At 45.6% G+C, this 22,551-nt stretch overlaps 1 protein-coding gene across 4 annotated transcripts in view; it reads left to right on the top strand.

The window, feature by feature from the left end:
* The window catches only part of ATP2B1 (ATPase plasma membrane Ca2+ transporting 1), a 369,470-nt gene that overhangs the window by 139,582 nt on the left and 207,337 nt on the right, over positions 1-22,551 (top strand). For all 4 annotated transcript variants that reach the window (XM_082254546.1, XM_082254548.1, XM_082254545.1 and 1 more), the window contains exons 4-6: positions 2,152-2,406; positions 2,492-2,617; positions 12,769-12,906. In XM_082254546.1, coding sequence (XP_082110672.1) covers positions 2,152-2,406; positions 2,492-2,617; positions 12,769-12,906 — 519 coding nt within the window. The remainder of the gene's footprint in view (positions 1-2,151; positions 2,407-2,491; positions 2,618-12,768; positions 12,907-22,551) is intronic.

Raw genomic sequence — 22,551 nt, forward strand, 5'->3', positions numbered from 1 at the left:
CGATTCTATCCCCATTCAGACCCTTCAAGAATTTGGGTGGATGATCAATGTTACCAAATTTTCCCTGACTCCGTCCGTCACTTGTCTGGGGCTGATCTTCGACTCTGCAACTTCTGAAGCTTGTCCAAGGGAAATTAGACCCTCGCCAGAGCAAAGGGTGGTCCAGTTGCTGATGGAGGCTAGTCAGTCGTCCTTGCGGGCTTGCATGAGGGCCCTGGGTCTGATGGTCTCGGCCTTCGAAGCGGAGACCACTGAGTCCTTTAGAAAATAAGGCGCTATTTTTGTCCCTACTGATGGACCTCGTAAGGGATTGGCTGCGTCTGCTGTGTCCATTTCCAGATGGATCAGGCAGACGGTGGTACAAGCCTATTCACTAAGGGGTCGGGTTCCTCCTTTCCCTGTTAAGGCTCATTCTGCGAGAGTGCTGAATGCCTCTTAGGCTTTTCGCGGTCAGGCGTCGGTCCTACAAGTTTGCAGGAGGCAACTTGGTCGTCTGTGCATACGTTCACAGAATTCTCCAAGGTAGATGTGTTGGCATCCACGGATGCTTCTTTTGGCCGCAAGTTTTTGCAAGCTGCTGTTTAAAAGGGAACTCAGTTTAGTTTCTCTTTGAGGGTTCAATTTTTTCCGGTCTAGCTCCAGTTGTTCCTGGTTGAGCTCCATGTTACCTGGTTGGCTAAGTTTAGCCATTGGGGACTTTGTTTCTGCATTGTTTCCCACCCCTCATGATTATACTGCTTTGGGACATCCCTATGAGTCATGAAGATTAAGGAGCTGCATCTGTCGAACGATGGAGAAAAGTGGATTTTTGTAAGAACTTACCGTAAAATCCTTTTCTCTGAAGTTCGACAGACGCAGCACCCGCCCCTCTACTTCTGAGGTATGGGGTTTTTGCCTTCTAAACACTGCTTGCAACTAAACTGTTTGATAGCAGAGTCTGAGGGGTTATGCTTGCAGGGACAGCCCCCATAGGCGTGGTTAAGTTTTTTTTTTTTTTTTTTTTCAGCCTAGTGCCTATTCCTAGGGGGAGGAGCATAAGAAAAGGATTTTATGGTAAGTTCTTAAAAAAATTCAGTGGTTTTTTTTTTTTTTTGTTTTTGTGTTTTTTTTTTTTTTTTTTTTTTGCCCCAAAACCTGTAAAGCATTACTGGTGCAATGCCATGATCCTGCAGATTCAGTATGCTGTTTGCCTGACCCTCCATACTGGCAGGCAGTTACTGAATTGCAGGAAGAATGAAAACTACAAGGACGCTGTCGAGCATCTTCCCAGTTCCTTGCCAACTACAAGCCGTCGAACGTACAGAACTTTGAATGAATGAGCTCAGAGCACCACATAGCTGCGTTTAAGCATCCTCACCCACTATGACGGGGAGATGGTGGTGGGAGAAGAGGATGCAGGAGCTGAAAGAGTTTTTTATACTCGCCTGCTCTGTGCAATAAAATTGCAGTGCGTCCCCGAACTGCCTTTCTTGGATCTCCTGCCAGCGCACCATGCTGCTCCTCTGAGAAGTTCCCCCATAGCTGCTTTCGAATAAAGACTCGGGTACATAAAAGCAGGGGGGGGGGGGGGGGGTTTGATGCCTAAATATTTTTTACATTCATGCAGGAATGTCACTGAATGCCTACAAAACACATGAGGCTGCGGGCATTGTTTCTCAGCAGGTATGCATCTGCAGAAGGGGGGGGGGGTGGAGATGATCTTTTAGATAAGTGCAAGGGAACAAAGAAAATAAGTGCACGGTCTGAAAGTGCACTTATTCTTTAAGCTTTGCGTAGAATAGGGGGAGTATTAAACCCCTGAGCATCCCATTGGGGAGATTTCCCTTTACTTCCTGTCCTGAAGCAACAGAACTGAGGAGCCTCTGTAAAGTGAGGGGATTCCCTTTTTAGACGGTTGTAACCAGAAGTCCCTACTTTAAAGACTTCTTTCCTTGTACAGGTGAATCTGTCAGTCCTCAGGCACTAATGACAGATGGAAAACTATTAGAAATGTCTTGCCCATACAGAAGTACATTTAAGTTTCTTTGCATTATGTGGATCACTTTCTGCTCTTTGAATATGTTAAAATTGGGCAAACAGTTTTTTTTTTTTTTCCTTCGATATCACCCACTCATGTTGGATTGTTACCATTTTTCTGTTTTTATTTTGCAGTGTGTGGAGAAGCCAGTGGTTCTGCTGAAGAAGAGGAAGGAGAGGCAGGCTGGATTGAAGGAGCTGCTATCCTTCTCTCTGTTGTATGTGTGGTGTTAGTAACCGCTTTTAATGACTGGAGTAAAGAGAAGCAGTTCCGAGGGTTGCAGAACCGAATTGAACAAGAGCAAAAATTTACAGTTGTCCGTGGAGGCCAAGTTATCCAAATTCCAGTGGCTGATATAGTTGTTGGAGACATTGCACAAATAAAATATGGTAAAGATTTTGCTTCATAAATGGTGATCAGAATCATGGAAATTCTTGTTTCGCTAGATCTTGACAAGATGGTCTTTGTTTTTAGGTGATCTGTTGCCTGCTGATGGAGTACTAATTCAGGGAAATGATCTTAAAATTGACGAAAGTTCATTAACTGGAGAATCTGATCATGTTAAGAAAAATCAGCAAAAAGACCCTCTACTGCTTTCTGGTTGGTATCCTTTACCCTTTGTTCCATGCAATAGTACAGATAGTAATACAGTAGATAACGTGACACGCAATTAAATGGTGCATATATATATATATATATATATATATATATATATATATAATCTCTTCAGAAACCTTTGTGGGGTCTCATGAGGTCATCTACTCAGGATGACCAAGCCAATGATACAACCAAAGAGCTGTCATAGAGCTCGAAGAGGTAGACTAGGTGAGAAGCCAACATGTCAAGTCAACAGAGTGAAAACAAAAAAAAATAAACAATACATAATGGAACCAAAGAGCAGATGTGAATAAGACCTGTACAGATCATATCTGTGACCAGCCAGTGTAACGCTTGTTGGTGTGTTCAGATGATTGGAGGGTATTGGGTATGGCCATGCAGGCATTTGGTTAGAGGCCCAATGGAAGAACAGGTAGTCCTGCCGATGGAGGTGGGTGGACAACAAAGTGGTATTGGGTTAGATCTGGGATCGGTACAAAGTAATCTGTGGGTGTGTTATGTTGAGTCAGAGCTGTGAAATCCGTTAGGGCTCGTAGGTCTGTTGTGGAGAGCACTTTATCCATGAACTAATACTTCACAGTAGGGCATAACACCATATGTAAACAATGCAAAAACGAATAAGTGTATACAATAAACCCTCAGTTTTTTTTTTTTTCATAAATAAAAAAATTAAATCCAATGACAAAAATATTATTCTAGACCGTGCAATGATATTCATAGTGCAAATCTTCACAGTGAACAAATCCAGATAGTCATCACACACCTGTGAATTTTAGCAGGAATGACAACACACTTCAAATCCACCACCAGTGTGATCAAGTAAAACCAACTCCCTTTTATGGAAATATACTCCCCAGACCAAATTGCCTCACTCTCGTGAGAAGGCAAAAGCGTTTAGGGGTTTAATCAGTCTCCACTTGGAAATGTCACATCTCGATCAGCAGAGTTAATCTCATCGTATGTGTAGGAGAAAAAAGACATTTCCAATAGTGTATTAATCCCACAAACAATTATTTAAAATATATAGCACTCACGTAGACATATGCCGGTTTTCGGTAATTCGATATATCGCGGTATTGCATAGCCACGGTATTGTTGTTGTGGCATTTTTAAAATACCGAGTTTCTCTGTCAAGTCTGCCTGACTTGTGAATTGATACATTTCAGTGAGCTGGATGACTCATTCACTCACGCCTTTCAGCATTAAGTCTCCTAACTATAAACAAAAATGATTACATTGTATTTTTTCCTTCCCTCTGCCAGGGAGAAAGGAAGTTTAACCTCTTAAAGACTGGATCTTTTTCTGACACTTGTTGCTTGCAAGTTAAAATCAGTTTTTTTTTTGCTAGAAAAGTACTTAGAACCCCCAAACATTTTATATATTTTTTTAGCAGAGACCCTACAGAAAAAAATGGCGATTGTTGTAATATTTTATGTCACACTGTATTTGCGCAGCAGTCTTTCAAACGCAATTAATAGACTTTAATGAATAAAAAAAAAAAAAAAACGGAACAGTAAAGTTATCCCAATTTTTTTTTTTTTTTTTACACAGAGAATCGTGTTCTTTATTCCAAGCTAAAAAATCGTGATTCTCATTTTGGCCAGAATCGTGCAGCTCTAATATATATATATATATATATATATATATATATATATATATATATATATATATATATATATATATACACACACACACACACACACACACACACACACACACACACACACACACACACACACACACACACACACACACACACACGCATAGCAGCCCACATTACATTATTATATAGCCATCAAGCAGTGTCTGGCCTACCTGGTGATGACTGGTCCTGGCGCTCTGATCCGATGGCCTGGTCTTTAAAGGGGCAAATCCTTGCGATCCAGAAGTGGTTAAACCTGCAGGAGGACCAGTGTGTTTATCTATTAATGACTTTACTATTGCTTTAGGCCTGGTTCACATGTATGCGGGTTGGTGGTTCACATGTATGCGGGTTGGCGGTTCACATGTATGCGGGTTGGCGGCCCACATTTGCACAGGCATAGCAGCCCATTGATGTGAATGGGCTTGAGCTGCTATGCCTGCGTTTTCAGCTGAAAAAAGGTGCATGCAGAATTTAAAAAAATGCAGTGGCCATGAAATCCATCCTTCTTTTGCACCATGCGACTTACCTGCCGTTGCTGCACACGCAAACTGTTTTTAAATGCCGTGCCCACGTATACAAAAAATGCAGAAAGCTTGCCAGAGCAGGAACTGCAGGTTAGTCGCATGGTGCAAAAGCAGGATGGATTTCAAGGCCACTGAATTTAAAAAAAAATGCTGCATGCACCTTTTTTCTGCGGAAAATGAGGGCATAGCAGCCCGTTCAAATCAATGGGCTGCTATGCCTGTGCAAATGTGGGCCGCCAACCCGCATACATGTGAACCGCCAACCCGCATACATGTGAACCGCCAACCCGCATACATGTGAGCCACCAACCCGCATACATGTGAACCAGGCCTAAAGCAATAGTAAAGTAATTTATAAACAACACCTCCTTCAGGTTTAACCACATCTTGACCACAAGGATTTGCCCTCTTAATGACCAGGCCATCGGATCGGAGCCGAGCGCCAGGACCAGTTATCACCAGTTAGGCCAGACACTGCTTGATGACCTATTTTAGGCCTGGTTCACAGAGTCTGTACTGACTGACTATATAATAATGTGCATAAGTGAACCAAAGCCCCTAAATTCAGCAATGAAATTGAAGTGAGGTGGAAATTTAATAATTTAAATTTAATAATAGAATACCGTGATAATACCGTATACCGTGGCAAAACCTTAATCAATTAATCGCAGCATGAAAATCTGATACCGTCTCAAGCCTACACTCACGTTTAAAAAATTTTTGTAAACCGCATTACAAAATGTGTCTAGAAGCACTCCACACCAGTCTCATCACCTCCACACCGGCATTGGCTGTCATGATGGATTCGCCGCTCTCCTTCCTGACAAACACTTTATCCGAGTTCTGTGTAGCAATGTCTGACGTGTTCCGTCATTTCCAACTTTGTCACAAAGGGGGTGGCTACACGATGCGGTGTCGTGATATTTTATTTGATTGAAGAATTTGTGCCATTTCTTTTATTGCTGGCAGCTCTATTTGTTTCTGCGCTGGTCTTCTATTTATATATTGGCTTATCTAGTCACTACCTCCCTCCCGGGTCTTCAATTCTAATAGCGTGTTCTGATCGCAGTGTTTCATACAAGGTGTTATCTTTCTAGGCTATTTAATTAGTAGACAGCTAATGTCCGTCTATGCCAATAACACTAAATACCAGGGTGATGGTTTATTGTAGCCCTCAAAATTTCCACTTGCCTGCTCACATTAGGCGAGTAGAAATAAGCTGAGGGCGAGTGGAGCATGCCGAAGCAGCGACAGCCAGGATCGTGCTGTGGGAGAGGTGTGCAGTCAGGGCAGTCTTTAATGCAGGGCCCAAAGCATCTGCCCCTTGAGCCCACGCCAGTGGTGGAACTACTGGCTTCCCCCTGTAAATTTAACAGTCTCCCAAGTGCCACCTGTTAAAATGATTGGTTGCTAGGCCCACCTTTCATCCTAAAAACCAATCAGGTGCTTGGAGGACATGGCATTCAGAGGAGGAAGATGTAACTTCCTCCAAAGCCATTTCACCTCCCCCCCCCAAGTGCTACACTTTCCAGCTTCCTGACAACAGAAGGGGCTGGAAGATGACTTTGTCTGGACTGGGATGCCACTGAGCTGACTTTCCTGGATCATGAGATGCTGTCTGGATCAGGACACTGCTGCTGATGGTGAAGATCCTGGGGGGAAAGTGAGCAATGAAGTCCAGGTCTGACCATGCCAGGGATCACACTGAACAGGTGTGTTCTAGAGGGAGGGGTGCATGCTCCCCCAGGTCTTAGAGCGAAGTACACTGATCTGCAACATTTACCCCTCTACTGAGATTGGGTTGGGGAGCCATCCATCACCACACCATCCACAGTAAATGTTGGGTGGGCAACTGGTGGCGAGTAACTCTTAAGGCCTGGCTAGTAGCTCAGAACTTGAAGTTTTGAGCCCTGGTTAATTGTACACCTATATGATTTTTTTTGCACGGTTTATATATGGTGGTATGCACTACTGGGAATTAAGTGTTGGTACACTTAATATCACATCAGGTTAATATCACATTTTTGCATTTGGTAATCAAACACAAGTTTTCCAACAGTCCAATTTGAGAGGAGTTGATCACTAGGTCATCTTCTCTCAAATGGGAATGCTCATAGATTGAAATTTGTTTTGGTTCCTGAGGAACTGGCCAAGTTTGATCCATCTATTACGAGAAGCAGGTGTCCTGTGCTATACTCAAGGAAAAAGATTTTACTTAAAATAAAAGAAAAACCTTTTCTCTTGCGTCCTCTGACAGACGCAGCTCTGGAAGTTTCTTCACTAATGGGTTATGTGCAACCTCTTCAGGAGTAGCTAGGCAGTGAAAGCTTTCACTAGGCACACCTTTAGGGGCTGTCCTATCCACATGACCCCAGACACACCTGCTCATAGAATCAGTTTCTTGCTGCCTAGCTTAGGAGTAGGATCTAGGTTCCCTGCTGGGACTCCAGTCTCGTTTTTTTCTTTTAAGACATGTTTATGTTTATTTTTCTTTACTCATATCACTAGCTAGTGTCAGGGGGATCCTCGTGGTGAACTACAATCGACAGCCGGGCTAAGGTTTCGCACTGGATAATCGAGATCCTTACGGTCTCCCAGCCTGGCCAACGAGCGTGAGCAGGTTGTGGTCTGCCCAGGCCTCGCCACGACAGAGCCCCCGACGAATGGGGACGAGCCTGTGAACAGATGCTTTCACCGGGACGCCTCAACCTGTTGCAGCGTATCCCTCTTGGCTGGCAGCACCCCCACTCAGGGTGGTAGGTGAGCTGCTTCGGAGCGGAGCCCCCCCGGTCCATGGTATGGTGAGTGATGCTGCGCTTCTCTTGTGTCTCTGACAGTCATCTGAGGGGAAGATGGGGCCCACTCCTGGGGATAGCAGGCTGTGTCTCTGCAAAGATCCCCCAGGCCTGTCCGGACAGTTCTGCCCTCCCCGCGCCCACTGGGAGCGCTCTAGCGATGTCTGCCACCTAAGAGGGGGGTCCCCTTAGGTGGATCCCTGTGGTGGCCTCATTCCCGGGTTCCCTGTATGATTGGCGCCGTTTTCAGCCGCCATTTTGGCTGTGGGCATCATGCTGACTTGCTGTCATTTTCCTGAGGCTTGGTGCCCTTTTTGGGCGCCATCTTTAGTGGGATACCGCGCTGTATAGGCAGCGGCCATTTTCCCAGGATTTCCGGTGCTTTCTAATGGACGCCATTTTGTTGTTGCCATCTGCCTCTAGTGCTCTTTCGTCACTTCCTCTCCTCACTCACGCTGAAGACTGCAGACAGCGGATGCTTCTCAGGCTTACTGGCGCAGTAAGGTTTTTTTCATCCTTGGGGCATTCCTCCTACATACCTTGCTCCTGTCAGGATACTTAGTAGCATTAAAGAGGGACTTCGGCTGTAGCGTGGCATTGCGGTGCAGATCGCGATTTAAAGGGCCAATGTACTCACTTTTTTTTTCACTTTATGCAACATGGAGTCCCAGGGTGAATATTCCCCTTCTGACTTTTTGTGCATCCGGACCCCCTGGATCACTTTCTCTGGTGTCTTGTCTGCAGCCTTAGAAACCTTAGCGTCCAAGGTGGATCTTGTTAATGATATTAATAGTCCCAATTAATAGTGAACCATAAAAATGAAATCAATCAATCTTCATCTGTGATCACAAAATAAAGTGCTGCATGCTTCACTCCAGTGCTCCCAGTGGCTAGTGCAAGATAAGCAGCTCCCCTTAGGATTAGACTCATGAGAGTCAAACACACTTTGGGATGTAAGGATAACAGCCTGATTTCCCTTTTTTCACCGCCTCCAGCTATCACTCCGTATAGACCAGGAACCCGGTGTGTATAAAAGAGAAGATCTAATGCTCTGTTTTGCAAAAAGCTATTTATTCCCTCTTAAACAGATAACATTACACTTACATTGAGATGCACTTAAAGCAGTGCAGGCTTCAAGTGTCACAAATCGACGTACTCCGAGCAGGCTCCTCCCCCGTACGCGTTGCGACCCCACTGACAAAGTCTGATGCAATGCGTACGGGGGAGGAGCCTGCTCGGAGTATGTCGATTCCTGGAGGTGTACAGAGAGCTGTTTGTGACACTTGAAGCCTGCACTGCTTTAAGTGCATCTCAATGTAAGTGTAATGTTATCTGTTTAAGAGGCAATAAATAGCTTTTTGCAAAACGGAGCATTAGATCTTCTCTCCTTTTATACACACCGGGTTCCTGGTCTATACGGAGTGATAGCTGGACGCGGTGAAAGAAGGGACATCAGGCTGTTATCCTTGCATCCCAAAGCGTGTTTGACTCTCATGAGTCTAATCCGAAGGTGAGCTGCTTATCTTGCACTAGCCACTGGGAGCACTGGAGTGAAGCATGTAGCACTTTATTTTGTGATCACAGATGAAGATTGATTTTCATTTTTATGGTTCACTATTAATTGGGACTATTAATATCACTGGAAATCACTATTATTAAAGTTGATTTATTAACATTGAGTTATCTTATTTATGTTATCCAGACACAGTTATTTGATATATTTTCACTTGGCGCAGCAATATTGTTTGAGTAAAAGGCCGATGTCCTCTGATTCAGGACCTGATTTGGTTGCCACGGACAACACCCGCCCAGAGTGATCTCTGTCCTCAGTCCCAGGGTGAGAAGGATGAGTCCTCAGCTGCGGCGCGAGAACGCGCGCTTGTGGAAGCACTGATTCGTTCAGTGAGGGAAACCTTACATTTGGATGATGAGCCCACGCAGTCAGGGAAGCAGGTTGTCTTCGGCTCCCGCAAAGCCCAGAAGTCAGGTCAGGTTTTCCCTTGTCCCGAGGAGTTTCACTATATTGTGAATGAGCAATGGAGGCGCATTACACACATGATGGTGGTGCCCAAGCGTTTCCATTTCCGTTACCCCTTTGCAGACTCTGTTTCCAATCGTTGGACAGTGTCACCTAAGGTGGATCACACTTTTTCCCACTTGAATACATCCACGGTGGTCCTTGTAGAGGACTCCCCGGCATTTAAGGACCCGATAGACAGGCGCATGGAATCACTATCCCGCCACCTGCACTTGTTGGCGGGTTTGGTTCTTAAACCTGTATTCACCTCTGTCCTGGTCTCTCAGATGGTTACCGAATGGGTCAAGGTGCTTAGGAGCAACTTGAACGCTGAGTTGGTTCCTCCAACTCTGATTGAGCTCACGGATCAAATGGCCAAGGCCATGGTGTACCTGTGTGATGCGGCCTTGGACATGGCTGCCAGTGTCTGTGGTGGGGACTGCCATTCGCCGCATGGTGTGGCTGAAAAGCTGGTCGGCGGACCAGGCTTCTAAAGAAGGCCGTTGCTGATTTCCCCTTTTTGGGAGGACGCCTCTTTGGTGACTCCTTGGATGAGTTAATCAAGTGTCTAACGAGGGGTAAGAGTACTCTTCTCCTTCAATCTGCAAAAGCAAGGCACCTCCTCTGCATGAAGGGGCGCCCTCACCTGGTTCAGGAGTGGGAGGACGTCTGCGTTACTTTCAGGAACCCTGGATGTCTCGGATTCAAGACAAGTGGGTTCACAAATTGATTCGTACAGGGTACAAGATCGAATTTCGGTCTCGCGCAGCACAGGTTCTTTACATTCAATTTCTGTCTGTCTCCGCTCTCAAGGGGGCAGTGCAGGATCTCCTGGCACAGGGCGTAATCGTTCTGGTTCCTCGGCAGGACAGGTTTCACAGTTTTCACTCAAACCTGTTCACGGTGCCCAGAAGGAGGGCAAAGTGCGTCCTATTATGGACCTCAAGTAGCTGAACAACTTTGTGCGGGTACAGAGGTTTTGAATAGAATCCATTCGGTTGGTGGTGGCATCCTTACAAGTAGCCTTTGTGGCCTCCATCGATTTAAAAGATGCATATCTGCACATCCCTTGAGTTATCTGGGCATGATCTTGGATGATTTGTCTGAGCCGTCTCACGCGGTCAGAGCTCTCATGGTGGCTTCTGTCGCCTGCTCTCAGCCAGGGCAGGTCCTTTTCTGCCGCTGTTGTGTACTGTGATCACCATGGATGCAAGCCTGACAGGTTGGGGTGGAGTACTGGACACTGTGTCCAAGAAACGTAGTCGACGGAGTCGTCTCTGCCTGCTCCATTAGGTGCCTTGGTTACAGGGTCTCTCGGTTCGGGTTAAAACCGACAATGCCACGGCTGTGGCTTACATTAATCACCAAGGGGGCACCAAGATTCTGACCTGGGCCGAGGCGCGCGTTTTGGATCTTTCCGCAGTTCAGATACCAGGGGTGGAGAACTGGCAGGCGGATTACCGGAGTCGTCAGACTCTGGATCAGGGGGAATGGTCCCTGCATCTGGAGGTCTTTCGCCTCCTGTGTGCCGGATGGGGAACTCCGGAGGTGGATCTGTTTGTATCTCGTCTGAACAGAAAATTAGAGTGGTTTGTGGCCAGGGCTCTAGATCCTCTGGCCAACGCCACGGACGCACTGTTGGTGCCTTGTAGCCGTTATTGGCTGATCTATAACTTTCCTCCGCTACAACTGTTGTCTCGGTTCCTCCGCAGGTTGGCGGTGGAGATGGTGCAGGTCATCCTAGTAGCGCCAGACTGGCCTCGCCCGTCTTGGTACGCAGACGTGGCGAGGATGGCCATGGAGCCTCCATGGCGGCTCCCTCTGAGAGAACATCTGCTTGCCTATTCATTGAAGGGTCAGGTTCCTCCTTTCCCTGTGAGGGCACATTCTACTAGAGCGCTGAGTGCCTTTTGGTCTTTTCGCCATCAGGCTTCTGTGGCTCAGGTGTGTAAAGCGGCGACCTGGTCGTCTGTACACACTTTTTTACAACATTCTACAAGAATGATGTGATGGCATCCTTGGATGCTTCCTTTGGCCGCAGAGTTTTGCAGGCCGCTGTTTGCTGAAGAGACTCCTGAAAGAGTGTGCTCTTTCAGGGGTTTTTGTTTTGGGGTAAGCTCCTGTTGATGGTTGCGCTTCTGTTGCCCTGTTGGCTACGTTTTTTAGCCTTGTTGAAACGTTAACTGTTGGTTTCTTCCCACCCCTCATGCTTACACTGCTATGGGACATCCCATTAGTGAAGAGACTTCCAGAGCTGCGTCTGTTGGAGGACGTAAGAAAATTGAATTTTTTGTAAAAACTTACTGTAAAATTATTTTCTGAGTCCTCTGACAGACACAGCTCCCACCCCTCTGTTGGGGTTGGTTCTGTACTCCACTGCTTTGCTACGAAACTGATTCTATGAGCAGGTTTTGTCTGGGGTCATGTGGATAGGATGGCCCCTAAAGGCGTGCCTAGTGAAGGCTTTCACTGCCTAGCTTCTCCTGAAGAGGGCGCACATAACCCATTAGTGAATAAACTTCCAGAGCTGCGTCTGTCAGAGGACTCAGAAAATAATTTTACGGTAAGTTCTTACATAATTTCAATTTTTCTTAAACTTTCAAACACTGCCAATTTAATCTCTGCATGCAGAGTTGCACGCACCATTGATTTTCACTGCCTGGAAGTATACTGATTCTTTAATGCTCCCTCCACAGCAGCCCGTTTCTCTGTTGCTCATTTTAACTTTAGGGAACAAGAAAAAGCCCTGCGTAAGCTCAAAGTTGCATTATTCAGAGCTTACATAAGGTTTTGGATGCCTGCCCTTATATGACTGCATTTGACCAAGTGTAATAGGTGGGGTAGTGAGTGGTAGTGCACTTCCATAATTGAATACAGAGTATTTTCTTCACTCCGGCAACTGAACAGAATAGTGTGGGAGCGAAAGAAAGGTGGGAAAGGGGGTAATTAGAGTTGGCATGTAACTTTCTTCCATTGTACATAATAGTTACTTCCCAACCCACAACTCACTACTGCCTAACGGCTGTGATATTCCCTTGTTCAGATTTTCCATAAAAATAGTTCATATTTTCCATAAAAATAGTTTCTCCAGAGTGAATTTTGAGCTAATTTTAACCTTCATGTTTGATGTAATGTTTATATGATTTTCATAGGAACACACGTGATGGAGGGCTCAGGAAAAATGGTTGTCACTGCAATTGGAGTGAATTCCCAAACTGGAATTATTTTTACTTTACTTGGAGCTGGAGAACATGAAGAAGAGAAAGAGAAAGAAAAAAAGGAAAAGAAAAGTATGTTTGTTTCTAAAGCAATTTGAAAGTATTGTAACAAAATTAGCACTTTAATTATGTTTCTACTATTCTGAATTATTCCATTGTTGTACTTTTCAGCTATGTTTGGTAACAAAAACCCCAAGATGTTGGACTAAATTAACTATGCATATACCCTACCAGGCCAATTCCCCTGGAAACTGGAAAAGTAGGCACCACGACTACAGCGATGTCCACTATCTTCTGGGTCCCACACGAATTGGCTGCCCTGCTACTTACTGAACACAGGAGGTCAAGCACCTGGCACAGGCACCATTTAGTGAATGGTGCTCATGCCAAGTGGGCAACAGTCTGTGTTCAGTAAGAAGAAGTGCAACAGCTTAGAATGGGACTCAAGGAGTAGTGGGGAATCCCTTCTATGGGGAGAAGCCAGAAATGACATATACATAATTACATGGGTCCAAGCTGGCTGAAATGGAATTGTCAAAAATGGTCATGCCTATTGATTTTTAAGGCAGGGCAGATGGGAGCATTGTTGAGAAAGCTTGGTCATCTGCACAACCCTGTTGCATTACAAATTGTCAATGTTTTCTGTTCTTACAGTGGGTGGTGGTAAGTGGGCAGAGCTTTACCATTCATGTAATACCTAGTAGATAAATTGCACAACATAAGAGTGCCTTTCTAGGATATGGATCGATGGGGTTCAGCACAAAACCTATTTCTATTTATGGCTATAGCCTCGTATACACTATCCGACGAATTTTCATCCATTTTTTGTTGCATACTAGTCTAATATTGAAAGGAAAGAGGTTACTCAACATATAATTCTCGTACGGCAGAATTAAACTTTGGAAGTGATGTTGGGTTGAATTGTTTTGTATGTGCTTCGTTTCCAAGCATGTCTTGCTCTTACGAATTTTTTTTTTTTTTTATGATGAAAACTGTACTAATTAAAGGAAAATCGGATGTTGTGTTCACATATGACAACCATTTTATAGCCTGCACGTTGTCAGAAAATTCTGAATCGGCTGTCAAAAGCACTATAGGAACGATCTGAAAATCGGCAGGACAAACTTTTTTTTTTTTTCTCTATCGTTCATTGACGGAAGCAGTCCTCTGATGCATATCAGTAGGGTTATACTGCCCCCTGCAGGAGTAGGACACTAGGCAGAAAAAAAGTTCTGGCCACACCTATGGGCAGTCCCGGAGGGTACACCCTTTCTCTCCCTGCATAGGATGTCAGTTTTAATCGCCTAGTCAGGAGTAAGGACCTAGTTCCTTGCTGGGATCTTTGGTCCTGGCATTAAAGTGTTTTTTTTTTTTTTTTATGTAGATTATTAACTAGCCCTTTTCTCCGGATTTTTTTCTGTGAGATCTACACGCAACTATGCTGGATCTGGGCGACAGGCTGAATAATCTAGATCCAGTGGTTACCCCAGCTGACCAGCGAGCGCGTGCAGACCTTGGCTCCGTGCTTGGTCGGCCGTGACCTATTCCCACTGGACAGGGGACTGGCCCCGCCAGTAAATGTCTCGCAAGGTCGCACATGACGGGTCTAGAGCTATGTCGCAGCGTTCCTATTTGGTCGACAGCCCCCCCCCCCACTTCAGCGGAGAGGGTTCCTGTCAGGAGATGGCGCCCGCTTGTGTTCCTGGTACAGTGAGTAAACGTCACCCCCCCCCCTCTTTCCTGGCAGATTTTGGGGTGGACTCAGGCCCCTCCCTGGGATTGTCGGACCCTCACACTCCTGAGTTTCCCTCTGTCCTGTTATGCACCCCCACGTGGGGGACTAATTGGGCCGACCTCAGGCTGGGCCCTCGTTTGCAGGCTGCAGGGGGGGGGGGTCGTTTCCTCCAGGGATTCCTGCTGCGTGATAGTTTTTCTGTTTGTTTCAGGTGGGCCTCATCTTGCTGTTCCGATGAGACCTATGTGGCCTGGTTGGCTATGTTTAGCCTTGGGGACTGTTTTTGTTCTGCTGTTTCCACCCCTCATTTGGGTACTGCTTTGGGACGTCCCTACTGATATGCATCAGAGGACTGCGTCCGTCAATGATTGATGGAGAAAACTGGATTTTTGACTTACCGTAAAATCCTTCTCTAAGGTTCGTTGACGGACGCAGTACCCGCCCCTCTATTTTGAGTTGGGTTGGTGTTACTTCTCTGACACTGCTTTAATACAAAACTCACATCCTATGCAGGAAGACAAAGAAGGGATGTACCCTCTGGGACTGCCCATAGGTGTAGCCAGAACTTTTTTCTGCCTAGTTTTGGTAATCCTGTAGAGGGCAGTATAACCCTATTGATATGCATCAGAGGACTGCGTCCATCAATGAACATAAGATAAAAGGATTTTACGGTAAGTCAAAAATCCAGTTATTTCTGATTTTCTTACCTTGTATGGGCGTTTACTTGTTTTTTTTTGTTTTTTCCTGCCTTCTGGAAACAGTTGATTATAAATCTGCTAAGGCCTCTTTCACACGGCCGCTCCAGTTTTTTGCTCCGCTGCGGGACTTTTTTTTTTTTTTTTTCCATGGAGCAGATGACACTTGTGTCATCCGCTCCTTATGTCCGCATATCATCCCATCCGTTTGCGGATGATATACGGACATAATGTAAGTCTATGGGCATAGCGGATGACACCGCTGACATCCGATTTTTGCTTCCTTTCCGTTTTTGAACGGAGAAAAAATAGGGTTCTGTTCCGTTCCAAAAACGGAACAGAACTGAAAGGAAGAAAATCGGATGTCAGCGGATGGTATTCCGCTGACATCCGCAATGCCATTGACTAACATTATGTCCGTAAATCATCCGCAAATAAATAGGAGGATTTGCGGACATACGGAGCGCCCGTTTGAAAGGGCCCAAAGAGATATATTGCAGTGCACATTTCTGTTAGACTGTTGTAGTAATTTGCACTTTTAAATACACTGCAGCTTTTGGTTTATTTAGATATAAATGTTTTGTTTCTACTTGGTTTGGAAATTAACAACCCATTCACACCAGCGACCCATTATCAACTCACAACATCTGGTTTACATTGTGGCAATGTGCTTAAGTAGCATTACTTTTTTCACAGAATTGTAGTGAAATGTCACGTGTCGTTTTCATGGATTTCTGTTCACCACGGCGGCATTGCGATGTGGTTTGCTTTGATAACCCTTGTGCTAAAACATTTTTTACTGTGCACACCACAATGCATTTTACCTCACCACATCTGGTGTGAACAGGACCTAGTTGTGATTTGAAATGGTGTACACAAAATCTTTCATCTTTTGAGAATTGGCAATCCTCTAAGAACTAATGTCAGTTCTTTAAAATGCACAGTGGCTACTGGTAATAAAACAAGTCTACTTCATATATATATGCAATGCATGCAGATGTAATTTCCCATGAATGGTCTGTTAGTAACATATGAGGAATGTTGACATTGGATTTTCTTTTAAGTCCTACGGAGTGTCCTTTTGGCAGTAGAATGTTGCCATAGTGATAAGTGACTTAAAATTGAGAGCATTACATGACAGATGCCTACTCTGCATTAGATTCCTGACTGTGGATCATTTTGGGAATAATTGTGATTTTAGCTTGTTATCTATTTAAAAAGTAATTGGTTCTGAGTGGGCACACAGTTATCCATTTTTTTTTTTTTTGGAAAGATGGTTCCAAAAGAGACTGTTCTAATATCTATAAACATTTTTGGTAATGAAGTTACCACACTAGTCATTTTGTTAGATGGAGAATAAAAATGCAGTTTGGTTTTTGGATTTTCTTGTAAGTTTTCTCCAGAACTGGTTACATGACACCTTGCAGGACCGTGTGCTTAATACATTGAATGCTTAGTAATTTTTTTTTTTTTTTTGGAAACGCTCAACTGCGAACATGAAAACTTTATGCAGATGACATGTAATTTGATAATTTTAATTGCTCAAATTTATCCCTTTGACAATAGAAGTGTTCTGTAAATCAAATCCTGCACCATCCCAACAGTTAAAGTAGAACTAAAGGCAGAAATCATACCCCCTCCCCAGCCTCCCCCTCCCCCTTTATCTGGGATAAAGTAAGGGAGCATTAGAACCCCTGTCACTTATTTTTTGCCATCCGTCCCATTTGTGTAGATTTCCCTTCACGTCCATGGTTGTCATGGTTATGGGTGCTAGTGTCAACCTGAAGATTTTCTCAATCAATCATTGACGAAATAGATGATTAGCTGGCGCTCTGGTCTGATGTGGTAGGGTCGATATAAGGATATGACAAAATAACAATTCTGATGAAAAGGAATAAAAGCAGGTTACCTAAATGGCATAGCAAAAGGGTGTGTTTAAAGTCCATAAGGTGAAGGAACACTGAAGGTAATAGGACTGAAGGATGAGTCTTGATCTGCAAACAAAGGGCCAGCTCCACCACACAGGAAGAACAGTTCTGTGGACAATGCAAAAAAGAAACAGGCGAAGCGCCTCTAAGTGCAGTACATTTATTTAGATAAAGGCACACAAGTTATGGCAACTCACATAATAGTGAATAAAAATCGGCTCAATCTGGAGTCAGTCGGTGAGCGTGCAGTCCAAAGCCCAATTCCGGGAGGGAGAAGAAGATGACCTTTCCGGTAGATGGAGGTGGACGACAGGATAAAGCCGGCTGCTGTCTTCCGGGACCCGCTGATTCCCTCGTAGCGGGCTGGAGCGCAGCGTCTGCCGCGTGACGTCAACAGGGTCAAAGGAGTACACGACGCGTTTCAGAGCATGCGCCAAGCTCGTAGGGAGCATGCGCGCTCTTTTTTCAAGTGTTCATACAAAGACCGCTCGGAGCCAGGAATTTATATGAGCGTGATTCATAGGTGGGAGTATACAGGAAAAAAACAACCAATGGAAATAGGTGGCGGCCATATTGGAAAAGGGACAAACTAATATCAACTACGATATTATCTCTAACTATAATAGTACAAACATGGAATGTTTTAAAGGGATAAAATACTATTGTGTGTATATATATATGCTACAGTACAAGTCTCTCCATAGACTTATAAAGAAGAAGAAAAGTAGGAGGATTATGGAAGTAAAAGAATAGAAACAGTGAGCAGCGGATATACACATTCATGAGGAGATAAAATACACATTTATGAGATAAAAACAAGAAATGCAAAAATGGTATAATAAACGTATACCAAACTCTGGACTGTTAAAAACATATAAAACGCCATTAAAAGCCAAAAAAATTGTGTCAATCACTAAAAACAGATCATTTAAAATATATTAAAAATAAACTATTTAAAAATTACTTAAAATCGTGAAAAATAATGTATATATAAAATGTACCTGGTAAAGGAATATGGTGTAAAAATATATATGTATATTTATACGATGGTACTAATTTCGAGTTCCTCGTTTAGGCCATGAGGCTTTAACGTATTCAAGGTAAAGATCCAAAAAGTCTCACGCTGACAAAGTCTGGCAATTTATTGGATATTATGGCCTCAATGATCCAAACTCGTAACCCCTCTGTGGATCTATTATGAAATTCTAAAAAGTGTCTAGGGACACTATGCTTATCAGAACCTTCCTCTATAAGCCAACAATGTTTGCCAAAGCGTTGGCGAAGGGGACATATGGTGCGGCCCACATATAGTAACTTACATGGGCAAGTCAGGCAATATACTACATGGATCTGTAGAACAATTGTAAAAGTTATCTGTGACGAGACCCTTGCTCGCTCTGTCCGCTCTCCCAACACTCCTCGGTTTCTAGTCAGTCAGCTTGCAGATCGCATCGTCTGATGGTTCGGTCAACCAAGGATCCGGGATCCGAACTACAGCTATGTGCTGTTCGGAATCCATTAGAACAAATACCAAGCAGGCTGTATGTACGTTCAAACAGGAAGACCATTTATTGGAAGAACACAGCACACTTTTATACAGAATTTGGAACATCCTGCCCCCAACAGCTTTCCTATTGGTCAATTGTAAAGTACCTGCAGTTCCCATTCTGGTCCTCTCCAGACATGGTCAGATAGCTTTGACCAATGCAAGGAGACAGAAGCCCCAGGGGGCAACCAATGTACATAATAGTCAGACACAGAACAATGGTTCCCTAACGAGCCCTCAATACACATTACTCTGTGTCAATACCTCCCTTAGCAGACAACAGGTGTGGTCATTAGCACACCTGACAATAGTTGAATGGGGAGCCACCTTAGACAGTCCGGCTCCTCAGAACTTCCTGGGATGACCATATAAGGAGTGGACTTCCTGCTCAGAAACCTCATGACAAAGGGAACAATTGACCTTGCTGACAAAAATGAAGCAATTCAACCCCTCACCCATCTGTCCTTAAATTCCAGTGATGGTGAACACCATCACATTATCCAACAAATATGTTTGGCCGTCATGAGAGAACATTCCATGTTTGTACTATTATAGTTAGAGATAATATCGTAGTTCATATCAGTTTGTCCCTTTTCCAATATGGTCGCCACCTATTTCCATTGGTTGTTTGTTTTTTTCCTGTATACTCCCACCTATGAATCACGCTCGTATAAATTCCTGGCTCCGAGCGGTCTTTGTATGAACACTTGAAAAAAGAGCGCGCATGCTCCCTACGAGCTTGGCGCATGCTCTGAAACGCGTCGTGTACTCCTTTGACCCTGTTGACGTCACGCGGCAGACGCTGCGCTCCAGCCCGCTACGAGGGAATCAGCCGGTCCCGGAAGACAGCAGCCGGCTTTATCCTGTCCTCCACCTCCATCTACCGGCAAGGTAATCTTCTCCCTCCCGGAATTGGGCTTTGGACTGCACGCTCACCGACTGACTCCAGATTGCGCCGATTTTTATTCACTATCATGTGAGTTGCCATAACTTGTGTGCCTTTATCTAAATAAATGTACTGCACTTAGAGGCGCTTCGCCTGTTTCTTTTTTGCAATCGTTCATTGACGGACGCAGTCTCTGATTTTCAGATCAGTAGGCCATTTTGCGGTGGATTTCTAATAGGAATCACTGGCGGCCATGTTTTGGGAGTTCCTGGAGCATTTTCTTGGTGGAGCCTATCCCTATACCATAGTGCTGATCCTCAGATCTTGCTTTCTGGATTGCTGCAGACATGTGCTGTGTAGACGTTCTGGGCCTCCTGGTGCATCTACACCAAAGATGTACTTTGGTGTGTCCAGAACTAGGCCTCGCCATGACTGCCCGACGGATCGGATGGGGACAAGCCTTCGAGTGGACCGTCTCGCTGGTACGCCCTGAGTCTCAGCTTCCTCTGGCTGACCACATCCCCCATCCCGGATAGGAGGTGTTCGGTTTCGGTTTGGTGCCCACCTGGTATCGTGGTATGGTCAGTAGATTGTCCCGTCCAAAACCTCTGGGCGTCTCGGACGTGGACCCCTCCTTGATTATCGGACCCCCGTGTTCCCTTCCTTTTCCCCCAGCCCCTCTAACAGTTACTGTGGTCTTTTGACCCCCTCCCCCCCCGATTTAGGTAGGAGCTGGCTTTTCCACTTGATCCAGTAAGGGGGGGATGGATACAGTTGTTGCTGACCCGGGCTGTCTGGATCGTACTGGGGGTCTTTGAGCAAGTTCCCGGCCTCCTAGGGATTAGTGACTGGGGCAGGGATGTCTTTTGGACTCCCTGCATCGGCTAAGGCTTGCTGCCGCAGGGAGTCCAAAAGACTCCCTGCGGCGGTTAAGGCTTGCTGCCTACTCGCGGCTGTCCGGGTACCTTGCCAAGCTGTCAAGTGCCTGACTGAGCTGACCGGCGGATGCCGACTGGTCGCCTCATGGCCGGATCAGGCCAAAAATTGAGGCCGTGGCTTGCGGCCTACTCGCGGCTGTCCGGGTACCATGTCAGACTGTCCGGGTACCATGTCAGGATGTCCGAGCTCTTAACCAAGCTGTCCGAACTGTTGATCAAGCTGACAGCAGACCCGTGACCGGATTGGGCCCCCAATTTAGGCCACGGCTGTAGGGCCTACTCAAGGCTGGCTGACCGAGCTGCCAACCAGGCAGTTTGAGCTGCTGACCAGGGTGATAGAGCAGCAGATGGGCATCCGCCCTCCCCCTCAGGGGGCGTGGACATGTGAAATGCCTGGCGCCCTCCCTTGAACCGGGGGGGGGGGGGGCGCCGTGGGGACATTGTTTTATGGGGGTACTCTGCCTGTGCTTCTGCGTCACGGCTGGCCCCCTCTTCCCATTTATGGGGGCGATGTCCTCTTTTATGTCATTTTTGGTCTTTAGCCGGCGTCTCCTTGTGGAACTGCGGTCGGCGACCTCCCCTGCTTGCTATGCTCCCAGGGTGAGCTTAGCATATAGTGACTCTAATGGGTCTGCATCCACGCACTTCGGGTGCTCTGCAGGGAGGGTGATTCCTTTTTTACTGTGCATGCAAGGGCTATGGTGGATGCACTGATTGCATCAGTGCAGAACATTTTAATTTGAGGGGCGCTGGTTCCCTCGGGGCCAGCAGATCTCCTCCTAAAGGCGGCAAGTGTACTCCTTTTTTTTTTTTTTTTTTGCCTACTGTGACAAAATTGTCGCGCGTCAGAGGTGTTATTCTAAACGCAATAATGGTAACCACACTTGGTGTGGCTAAAAAGCTGGTCTGCGGATCAGACTTCTAAAAAGGCTCCACAGATCTCCCTTTTACGGGGGACTGCCTATTTGGGTCTATGTTGGAATCTGCTAAGGGCGAGTTACTGCCTAATAGACAGGGCCCTTATTTTTCAACACACTGGGGTGCCTTCGGCACTCAGGTGCAAGGGATGATTGAAGCTATCAGGGATTCTATTCAAACCGGTTTAATGTGCCTAGAAAAGAAGGCAAAGGAACCTTAAGGTAAACCAAGGTAGAGAAGTTTTGAATGGAATCCATTCGAACGGTAGTGGCGTCTATACACCAAGGAGACTTTTTGGCATCTATACACGTCCCTATCTACGCTGGACACCAGCGTTTTCTTCGCTTCGCTGTAGAGGAGAGGAGCATTATTAATTTGTAGCGTTACCCTTTGGTCTCGCCTCCGCCCCCCATTGTCTTTACCAAGGTGCTGGCTCCGGTCTTGGCATTACTGCACCAACGGGGGATTTCGGTACTGGGATACCTGGACTATCTCCTATTGATGGGCGGACTCTAATTCAGCCCTCTTGGGTGACTTGAAGTCTGCTTTGGTTCCTTCATGAAACTAGACTATCTGGGTCTGACTCTGGACTCTGCCTTAGCCTCCTTCCCCTGGACAACCTCCAGAAACTGCAGGCTGTAACTTGCCTCCTGCTTTCCAGCAGATGGTCATTCCTCCCGACTTGCATGCAAGTGCTGGGCCTGGTGGTGTCTACCTTTTGAGGCGGTCCTGTTTGCATGGTTCCATATGAGGTCCCTGCAAGGGAGATTCTGATCAAATGGGACGAAACTCTCTGCAGTCTCTGGACAACCAAATCCCAGCTGAACTGGGGTGCAGAAATTGGCCTTTACCTTCAAAGGCCAGGTGTCTGTTTTCAGTCTTTTTTTTTTTTGGCCGCATACTCCCTGCTTCGTACTTTCTTCAGGGGGTTCTTGTTTAGTTCCTCTAGTGCGGTTTCCGTTGCCGCCTTGGTACCTAATTTTGATGCTTTCGGTCCTCCAGAAGTTTACTGTTGAAATTCTTCGGGAGATTCTCTTGTTTACGCTTTCTCACAAAGTGGGGATGAAGACA

The sequence above is a fragment of the Pelophylax lessonae genome (assembly GCF_965119305.1).
Source record: "Pelophylax lessonae genome assembly, chromosome: 4".
NCBI classification, from domain to species: Eukaryota; Metazoa; Chordata; class Amphibia; order Anura; family Ranidae; genus Pelophylax; species Pelophylax lessonae.